The sequence below is a fragment of the Solea senegalensis genome, unplaced genomic scaffold, assembly GCF_019176455.1.
Source record: "Solea senegalensis isolate Sse05_10M unplaced genomic scaffold, IFAPA_SoseM_1 scf7180000014762, whole genome shotgun sequence".
In the NCBI taxonomy this organism is placed as follows: Eukaryota; Metazoa; Chordata; class Actinopteri; order Pleuronectiformes; family Soleidae; genus Solea; species Solea senegalensis.
In genome coordinates this window covers 89,129-100,000 of record NW_025321119.1, presented here as the reverse complement: position 1 = coordinate 100,000, position 10,872 = coordinate 89,129, and the positions used below count along the sequence as shown (strand labels likewise).

The 10,872-nt window shown below is 38.2% G+C and overlaps 1 protein-coding gene and 1 long non-coding RNA gene across 3 annotated transcripts in view; both read right to left on the bottom strand.

The window, feature by feature from the left end:
• The window catches only part of LOC122761508, an 81,374-nt gene extending 75,562 nt beyond the window's left edge, over positions 1–5,812 (bottom strand). The window contains exon 1 of the long non-coding RNA XR_006358559.1: positions 5,755–5,812. This is a non-coding gene — a long non-coding RNA (uncharacterized LOC122761508). The remainder of the gene's footprint in view (positions 1–5,754) is intronic.
• An 832-nt stretch (positions 5,813–6,644) lies between these two features.
• On the bottom strand, positions 6,645–10,541 carry cunh8orf74 (chromosome unknown C8orf74 homolog). 2 transcript variants are annotated; one of them, XM_044016763.1, is made up of 6 exons: positions 10,517–10,541; positions 9,667–9,763; positions 7,883–8,066; positions 7,510–7,733; positions 7,293–7,442; positions 6,645–7,217 (listed from the first exon to the last, which is right to left on the bottom strand). In XM_044016763.1, exons 2-6 carry the CDS (start codon positions 9,709–9,711, stop codon positions 6,975–6,977), a joined length of 846 nt encoding a protein of 281 aa, XP_043872698.1. In that variant the 5' UTR covers positions 9,712–9,763; positions 10,517–10,541; the 3' UTR covers positions 6,645–6,974. The 2 variants fall into 2 exon arrangements, with proteins under 2 accessions (XP_043872698.1, XP_043872699.1); XM_044016764.1 differs by lacking the exon at positions 10,517–10,541 and having other exon boundaries at positions 9,667–9,863.
• Between the last annotated feature and the right edge of the window lie 331 nt (positions 10,542–10,872).

Genomic DNA, 10,872 nt, shown 5'->3' with positions numbered 1-10,872 from the left:
CATATTATATACATTATAGCAACTTAAAAAAAGGTCCACTATGTGAGAATTAGTGACATCTAGTGGTGAAACTGCAGATTCTGGGAATTCCTCCACTCACCTTTCCCTTTTTAACAAACTATGATGTCCTGCACAGACCAAAAGTAAATGTTACACACTGGACCTTTATTAAAATCAGTCAAAGTCTCACTGATTTCACTGATTTCACTGATTTCACTGGAACATGTTCATGTCTTTATCTCACTGTGAGACAGACGTTTGTAAACCACTCACTCTCCCACACCAAAGCCCACAGAGAAAATCACTGATTTTAACTCACGGGGACACAGGAGCTGCTGGTCTGCTGCTGCCTCGTGTGGTCACTCTGTGTCACTGAACTTAATCCGGGAGAAGGATTAAGAAGGATTATAGAATTTAGTGACAGAGGCAGCAGTGGATCAAAAACTCCTGATTTTCACTATGGGCTTTGGTGTGGGAGAGTGAGTGGTGGACAAACTTCAGTTTCCTGTTGGTTACTTTGTCAACTCAGTGTTGTGACAACATAATAACGTCATATTCAGTTTACCATCACAGAAAAACAAACTAACTAACACACTAATTGTACTGTTTTGGATTTGGATTTGAAAACAAAGGATTTTTCAGCTGCGGTGCAAAAACCAAACTTCCCTGTTGTTTTCTATCAGGTAAGTGTGTGTGTGTGTGTGTGTGTGTGTGATTATTGCTCTTACAGTGACTGCTGTCCACAGTAGCAGCAGCTCACATTAATCTACATTAAAGCCCCGCAGACACAGTGTGGACGCTGCTATTCTGCTGATTCACACTCATTTAGTGCAGCATGTCCTCGTCCTCCTCGTCCTCCTCGTCCTCCTCGTTGTTGTTACACTGATAAGCCTGAATTAATCACATTGTAATGGTGAACCACACGGGGAGGAGGAGGAGGAGGAGGAGGAGGAGGAGGGGAGTGTCTGCACCTTGTTAATATTCCATAGACGACGACGCACTTACAGACAAAATGAAGTAGAAAAGTCATTTCTTAACCCACTAAGATCTAGTGCTGCTGTAAAAGTCTGCTGTCAGTCACACAGATGTGAGGAGGAGGAGGAGGAGGAAATACCATGAGGAGAACGTGTGATCAGCTCATGCTTCATTAAAACTGTACTAATAATAATGATAATAATAATTAATGTATTTTTAGATCCTTAAACAAACTGTGTGTGCATCATCATTGAGCTTTAAGATACAAATACAGAAGAAACTCACAAAAACATGAGTGACCTTCCTCATTTTACAACAAATGACATTAACACAACAAAATATGACTTAGGTGACAAAGAAATTGACAGCATTTTGGAAGTAATGTGTGTTAACTTTATAAAAACAACTTGTAAGTTACACAACACTATGTTGGCCATAAAATGTTACTGGTAAATTCTACAAAATAAAAATACTATTCACTAAAGCATAAAAACGACAAAGACGTCACAAGCATTACAAAATATTAACATCTAAAACCTTCTCAAAATTACGAGACTTCACTTTAATGCTCTGACTGTCTGTCTGTCTGTCTGTCTGTCTGTGCAGCCTCTCAGCTTCCATATTACAGCAGATAACAGAGGAGACATGAGGACATATGAGAGGAGACATAAGAGGAGACATGAGAGGAGACATGAGAGGAGAGAGCAGAGGCCCTCGACTGACAGGAAGTCCAAATTAATTTACAAGCACTGATGCCGTCCCTGTGCTGATAGAACAGTCTTTATACAATATGAAGAGACGGGGAGTGATGCTGCTGCAGAGGGACAGCACTGAGACTCTGCTATCTTTGTAATTACACACACACACACTCTCTCTATCTGTCTACCTCTCTTCTTCTTCTTCTTTCCTCCATTAAAAACCCACAGCGAGAAAAGAAGAAATCTGAAGAAATTTTCTTCTTCTTCTTTTTTGTGTCCATGAAGCAGAGAAATTGAACAATACACGTTATGATTATTAATATTCATATTATTATTATTATTATCGTTATTATTATTATTATTATTATTGTTATTATTGTTATTATTATTATTATGCACCACCAATGAAACTACAGAAATCACTCATTGGGTATTTTCATAATTGGTATAATTAATATTTCCAGTGTCTTTCATCATAACTTAAAAATGATGTTGTTGTTGTTTTTTCAACACATTTTAACATTTTGTAACAATATTATTTTACAACCTAAGACATATTCTGTAACAGTTTGATCAGTCACAGTTTTTGTAACATTGAAGAATTCTAACATTGAGTTACATCTCGGGACATATTAAAACATTTAGTAACATGTTTTCAGCAGAATAAAATAGTTTTGTGACATTAGTAACATGTTTTTTTTTAAGAACTATAACATTGTGTAACATTTTTGATGATGTGGTAATTTAGGTCATTTGTGAAATAACATGTTTGCAATTAAAATCATTGTTTTTAACCTTAGTTAAAAAGGTTTTTGGAAGATCATCATTTTGTCTTTCTATCACATTTGAACCCTTTTGCCCAGTGAGTGACGTTTTTGTGTCACATTATTTTATTTGTCCATATTTTCCTAACCCACACAAACCAAAGGATGTTCAATTACAGAAATAAATCTGTATTATGTTTGAGAGCGAGAAGAAAAGCCTGGATCATGCTGTGTTTTTTTACTATTATCACATTAATACCACGCTTATCATGACAGGAAATAATGGAATGGCATGAGTATGAGATGTGGTATTCTATTTACCCTCTCACACACACACACACACAGAAGCTATTAGTCACCAGGCTGGACTCTCCACCATGAGGCCTTCACCTATCAGCACTATTTGTCCCCGTGTCACTGGTGGCAGATAAATCTTCTCCAGCATCCGTGTTTAAATCCGCCCCCTATTACCCCGAGGTGCGGCCCTCTCTCATGATCTCTCCCCCACACACACACACACACACACACACACACACACACACACACACACACACACACACACACACCTCTGACCCTTCACTTGTTTCTAATTAACCCTTCACACACTGTATGGAGCCTCAATTCCCTCATGGCAATAAACAGACCTGACTATAATCCCATTAGCTGCCGCAGCCGCAGCCGCGGCACTGAATGAGGTCGGACACGCGGGGAGACGCGGGGATGGAGATCATTCACGTATCATGAAAACGACGTCCTGCACTCACGCGATCGTTATCTACTCGTAACACATTTCATGTTTGCACACTAACGTGAATTAAAAGGCGTGGTTACATGTGCCGATGGCAGATACAGAGTTTAGTGATTTAACAAATATAAAATGTACACCTGCTTCAGTTTACAGCACTGTACGAACACGTTCACTGCTTTAAATAAAGTGTTTTGATGCTGCGTAAAACCACTCACTCTCCCACACCAAAGCCCATAGAGAAAACCAGTGAATTTAACATCACAGCACACAGAAGTCGTGGATCACTGCTGCCTCCATCACTGAGTTCAAATGTCTTACTTTATTAAATTCTGTGTCTAAAAAACATCACTCGGTTTGACCTCAGTGACACAAAGTGACCACACGAGGCAGCAGTAGACCAGCATCTTTGGTGTGGGAGAGTGAGTGCTTTACAAAAGTCTGTCTAACAGTGAGATAAAGACGTGAACATGTGACCAGGTGATTCTCTGGTTCTGCTCCCGTCCCAGACTGTGTCAGTGCCTCATACAACAACAGCCTGAACTGTTCTTTTAACAAACACTGCATCCTCGCCACACCCCCCTTTATGAAATGACACAACTCCAGAGTTAATTATGTTGCTGTAATTACAATATGTGCGTTCTTTGATAGCTCGGTGCTTGTAACAGCTAATTTATGTTGGGGAGCGACAATAATTTGTGGCTGCAGAGCAAAATTAAAAGACAAATTTAATAGAGATGTGCTGCCTCTGGGAGGCTTTCATTTGGTGAATTTCAAAACACACGCCACTTGTTTTATGTCGGCGTCGATGGTAACGGACAGCGGTGGAAAACAACCAGCTTTTTATGTGCCGTAAAATGGACTGAAACAGTGTTAATTCTCCACCATAACACTCTAATAATGTGAGGCTTAAAAAAATAAAGGGAACAATTAAACAGCCTTTTGTTTCCAGCAGGCAAATTATGAGTAATTACACTCATGTTGGTGAATGTAAACACATTTTTTTGCCCGTCCACATTAAACAAAGAATGTCTTCTTTTTCATGTGGCGATCCACACACTGTTATTTCAAGCGTGCACACACACACACACACACACACACACACACACACAATGAGCGTGAGCAGCACATTCACATACTCTGGCCGACCTCCAAAAACACAACAACAAAAAGGGAAAAAAAAACGAAAAACAATGGAGGCTATTTAAGCAAATGAAACAATAAGACATGCATCATCTATTGTCAGCCATTGAATCCACATAAAGACACTGGCTCGTGTCCAGATGTATGATGTATGTGGAGGAACAGTGAAGAAATCTGCCCCAAATATTCTCTAAATAACACAAACGTACTTTTATTTCTCATTTCTCTCAATATAATCTTAATCTATCCAGATTTCACAATCACATGAGCTGCTTTTTATGTGAAAGTGAAAAATGAGCCTGGTTTATCTTCAACAAATACAGACAGTGTAAAAACTGATGATCTGCAGGTCCAGCAGGACGTGAAGCAGATTTGTTTTTTACATTTATGTGTATCTGCTGCCACCTGGTGGCTCTCAGGTGACACATGCAGATGAAAATCTACAGAAGTCTTAAAGAGATGGAAAATAAGAATATGACATTTAAATGTAGAGCAGCAAATAATTATATTCATATATATATATATATATATATATATATATATACACATGTATATGGCTGTAAATCTGTTTTAAAGCCTATTATCTTGATTGGTTCAACCAAAATTATGATGTAAACCCACATAACTGAGATTTTTAATCCACAATGAAAAATGATGGATGATTGATTGATTGATTGATTTAATATCAAGTCATCAATCAACTTATTTCAGATTCAAGAAAATAAATGGTCTAAAAAAACACATTTGGAAAAGTGACATAGGCCCTGATTATGTAAACGCATGTGCTCGTTCAGTGAATCACAAATCAATAACTCATCATAAAAGATGGAAAAACAGCAGCAGATAATAAATCAGAGGACCAGACTTAATTACTACATTATCTTAATTACAAGAGGGAAATCTGTTCATTAGATAGTTAAATTAATCTCACCTGGTGACACATGATAGGGTATATGTATATATATATATATATATATATACATATATATGTATATATAAATGTGTGCATGTATGAAAATACATGACTTATTATCGTCAACAAGATGTCCCTTTATGGCTTTGAGATGTCGCACAATTCTCACAGAGTTACTATATACTGTAACTCACAGACAACGAATACACATTCATTCATTCATTCATTCATTCATTCCTTATCCTCCACATGAGGGTCGCAGGAGGAGCTGGAGTCAATCTCAGCTGACACAGGGTGAAATGTGACGTCACAGCCTGGACAGGTCACCCGTCCATCACCCCCCCACACACTCACACACACCATGGTGCTAACCACTACACCACAGTGTGACCAAAACACATTCAGTTTGGAGCACATCATAGCACGAAATAACAACAACAACAACAACAACAACAACAAACAGCACAGACAATAAACACAAACATTAGCTAGTTAGGATGCTAAGACGGGACTCACGTTTTTGAAGTTCGTCTTCTTTCTTTGTCAGTTCCGGTTGTTGTCCTCGTCGCTTGTTGTTGTTGTCCTCGTCGCTTGTTGTTGTTGTCCTCGTCACTTGTTGTTGTTGTCCTCGTCACTTGTTGTTGTTGTTGTTGTCCTGTCGCTTGTCGTTGGTCACGTGCCGACTCCTCTTCGTCACTTACTAACTCACAAACTGTCATCCTTTACGGCAGCCAGAGAAACAAACTGTCATCCTTTACGGCAGCCAGAGAAACAAACTGTCAAACTTTGTTTGATTTAAGTCCATTGAACGTAGATTATTGTCCCGTTTGTTACAGAAACACGACAGTTCCGCAGGACTGAGACACTAACGACATGTTTAATGACCTTTAATCAACTGCACCTGTCGTGTTTTCAGCAGGCGACGACGTCACTCAGAGTGCAGTACCGTCTCTTAACCACAAGGACGGGGCGCCGCCCGTTTAGCAGACACTTCAGAGGGGCGCTGTTTCTGAATTAAAGGGGAAAACAAGACGGGAAAGAGGAGCCCGCCGCCATTTTAGATCTTTATATTAATAACATATATATATATATATATATATATATATATATATATAGTAGAGTATAGTCATTTATTTATTTGTGTTACTAGTCTTGTTCCACATGTGACTAGATATATAAACACAGATGCTCGCAGATGTTAGCCTAGGCTAGTTAGCCATATATTATGATCCGTTTATGATGTAAATGTTAAAATATCCATTAAAATGACACATTTCATTCAATCCACATATGAAGGGGATATATTTTTTATTTGAACTCGTGACCATTTTATGCTATTGTACGCCATTTTTACCCCTATACTTATTTACATAACGTGAAAACAAAAGATATGGTTGGCAAGAGTGTTTTTAAGCACAAATATACCCATTTATTAACATCAAGTGAAATGTTGCATACACCAGGGTGATTAGAAATAATCCTAAACGTTATGATACAGTACTTTTAAGGAGCTCTACTAATCAGATAAAAGTGTTGTCTGCAGCTATTTCTGTTGAGTCAAAAGGATTTCACATGGTTTACAATAAACCCTCAGCTTTCATGACTCAGTGTTGTCTCTTTAATGATCACAAACCAGTACTTTACTCCTCCACTTCACAATAAGACAATCATTTCAAATGTAAGAGTATGGATGAGGCAGTGTTTGTGAGTCTGGTTGAATATAAAAATGTCTTTTGTCATGTTTTGTCATGTTTTCCTGCTTTAGCTTTTGGTGTGTGTGTTTTGGCCTTCACTGCTGCAGTCTCTGGATGTGAGGCTGTACTGGAAACATGTGAAGTGTGGCGCCTCCTGGTGGTCAGAGCGGCCTGCTGCAGTCTGAGCTGCAGGATGTCAGCGAGCAGAGACACCTCACGGTTGAGACTGAGCAGGATCTGCTCCTCTGTGGCCTTCACTGCTGCTCGTACCAGCGTCACAGCCACCTAAAGAAACACAACAAAACAAACATACGGAGGATGTTTTTTTTTTACTTAAACACATTTTTCAAGATTATTCACCTCTTTGTCCATGAGGACATCCTCAGGAATGTCCTCCACAGTGACCCGTGGACCTTCTCGTAGCCTCCTGAGCTCATCCTGCTTCTGCTGGAGAGTTGAGGACAGCTTGTTCTGCTGCAGACGACGCTCCAGCTCATGGACTTCTGCTCCCTGCAGGTGTGAAGGGACTTTTATTTTGAAGAGTGTGTGTGCGTGTCTGTGCACGTGTGTGACTTACCTGTGTGAGAGGTTGAGGTGTGGGCGGCAGCTGCACCTCCAGGTGAAGCTGAGTGGCGGTGACGTTTGCAGCTCCGCCCACCACGGCCTGCAGGAGCCTCCGGCGCGTGACACAGGTCTCTGTGAGGAACTGAGTGACCTCATGTCGGTGCACGGGGGTCAGGTTTGGCAAACACTCTTGCAGAGCGTCTCTCAGCAGGGACAGGAGTCTGTGAGCGTCCACACCTGGTGGACAGAGGACGAGGAGAAGAAGAAGGAGCAGGTTGATGAGCTGTGTGCTCAGAGAACCTCCTCAGAGAACCTCCTCAGAGAACCTCCTCAGAGAACCTCCTCAGAGAACCTCCTCAGAGAACCCTGCTGCTGTGTCTTCTCACCGCCCAGCTGAGGGAAGATGTTTCTGGCCGTCACAGCAGTCCGGGCGACGTCAGGCCACGAGAGGCCGCGACCTGCAGCGAACACGGAGACGTCGTAGACAAACTCCTGGTGGAAGACGCGTCGTTCATCAGTGAACTCAGGCCACGAGAACAAGGAGCTGAGTCTCTGCAGAGCGGATTCTCTCTGAACACACACACACACACACAATGACATCATTATACTGTAATAAAATATATTATTACATAAAATCGTTGTACTTTTAGTATTTAAAATATAAAATAATTATGTTTTGAAAATAAACATTACTTTAGATTTTTATAGATTTTATTAATCATTTTAATCTCATTCTTCTATTATTAATATTAATTAAAATATTATTATTATGATATCACATTATTATTTTTTCTTTATTTATATATAGTTTTATATTTATAAAAAGTTATTAAAATATAAAATAAGATATTTTTTAAATTTTTACTTTAGATTTTTATGTATTTGATTCATCAATTTAATATTTGATTTTTACAATTTTTGGTGTTTTAAATATTAATTAATTATATTATTACAAAATAAATGACTATTTAAAATGTCTATATTATATTTACTACTACTTATTACTCTATAGTAAATAAACTATAAAATAATTGTAATTATATAATATATTACATTAGATTTGTATATATTTTATAAATGTATTAATTATATTATTACATTATTTTAATTTATTAATTTTATTATTAACTACTTTTCGATATAATAAAGTTACAATTGTGTAGATAATTTTAATGTTATTATTTCACATATTACATATTTTATATTATTATATTTAACATACTTTAAGTTATATTATAAATTATTATAATAATTACAACAATATTCATATAATTAGTGTAAAAATGATTGTTATCATTACAAATATATATCATTGTGTGTAAAGTAAACACTTTTGATTTGAAGCCTTTGGTTTTCATAATATTCTGATACATATACCTACAAACATATAATATATGTATATATAATATATATACATATCTATACATATATAAGATTTAATAAATTCACTCGGGTTACACGGTGATGTAGTGGTTAGCACTCTCGCCTTGCAGCGAGAAGACCCATGTTCGAGCCCCGGTTGGAACAAGGGCCTTTCTGCATGGAGTTTGCCTGTTCTCCCCGTGTGTGCGTGGGTTCTCTCCCACAGTCCATAAACATGCAATGTTGGGATTAGGTGAACTGGACACTCTAGATTGACCATAGGAGTGTGTGTGTGTGTGTGAGTGTGTGTGTGTGTGTGGCCCTGCGATGGACTGGCCAACTGTCCAGGGTGTAGCTGAGATTGGCACAGGACCAATCCCTCTGGTGGAGGGTAAAGCGGTAGATGATGACTGACTGACTAAATTCACTCATTATTCAAATGTGGGTGGGGTTAAAAATCAGCTTTTTTCATTCGAAACATGAATAACTCTATAGAGACAGTAAAAATAATAAGACTCATTATTAACTCCATGATCCTGACGTTTCTACGATGATGACATAAATGATGTTATTATTAGGAATTATCATGTAAAATAATGTGAACATTGTCAATAATGTCATAGAATTTCACATGTTCACTCAATACAAACTCATAATGTTATGACGTGAATCAGTTACAAACTCCATGAATCAAAATGGCTGCTATGGAGGAAACAAGTGTCTGTGAACTCCGAGCAGCACGCGAACGCACCACAGTCACGCGGTTCATTCACGCATTCATTTATTCATTCACTCGTTCACTTTGTACCTGCAATTTTACGATCTGCGTCACCTCGTGCACGAGAGAATCCATTCTTCATGTTATGGGAGACGCTTGACGGTTGCCACGGGAGACGAGGACGCCGCTGGAAAGGCGATGACGTCACACGGGGATGGTAGAACATTCAGGAGCAAAAGTCAAGACTTTAAAGTGACATTTAAAACTAAATGTGACCTTTTTTTAATAAAAAAAAGCCTTTCAATTGATATAATCATTTTCCTTTGATCTTAACTATTTAATTTCAGCGTTGTCATATTTATAGTTTGAATTTTACACATTTTCCCCCTTTAGGACTGAAAAAGAACTGAATTCAAAAGGAACATTTTTAAATATTATATATTGTTATATTATATATATATATCCATGTAAAAGCTAATCATTCATTGAGTTACAGAACCGGAAGTGTCTAAACTCCCAGCAAATCCCATAGAGAAAATGAGTGATTTTAACATCACAGCAGTGACAAAACACAGGAGCTGCTGGGCTACTGCTGCCTCGTGTGGTCACTTTGTGTCACTGACATAACTCTGACCTAACAACGTTATATAATAGTAAGTCATTAGAACTCAGTGATGGAGGCAGCAGTGTGTGTGTGTGTGTGTGTGTGTGTGCTGTGATGTTAAAATCACTGGTTTTCTCTGTGGACTTTGGTGTGGGAGAGTGAGTGAGTGAGTGACGGGGGAAAACTGTGCTTATTGACGTCTGTGCTGAGCACACGTCAGAACCTCATACAGCCACACTTTATAAAACCTGGACTGTCCCTTTAATACTCTTCTCAGACACAATGTTATTGTTGCCAAGTGTCGGGTGAACAGATGGTTTAGTCTAATCGTCTTACTCATGAATCCTCCTCCTCCTCCTCCTCTTCCTCTTCTTCTTCTCCTGCAGGAAATAAAGCAGAGGAGCTCAGAGAGGCTTTAACAATGTAAAGATGAAGGATTTTACTTTTGTGACGAGGAATACTGTTTCCTGTCATTCCTTTACAAAACAAAATCCTCAGAGACATTTCCTTCTCACGAGCATAATACATTATAAAAATAATTATTATTTATACATTATATATATAACATGTATATTATAATATTATATTATTATATATATAATTTAAGGAAGTGTTAATATATGAATTGTTTTTATTTGACAACAAAGAATATTCATGTTTTTAATCTATTTATAGCAGACTTTCTCACTCTT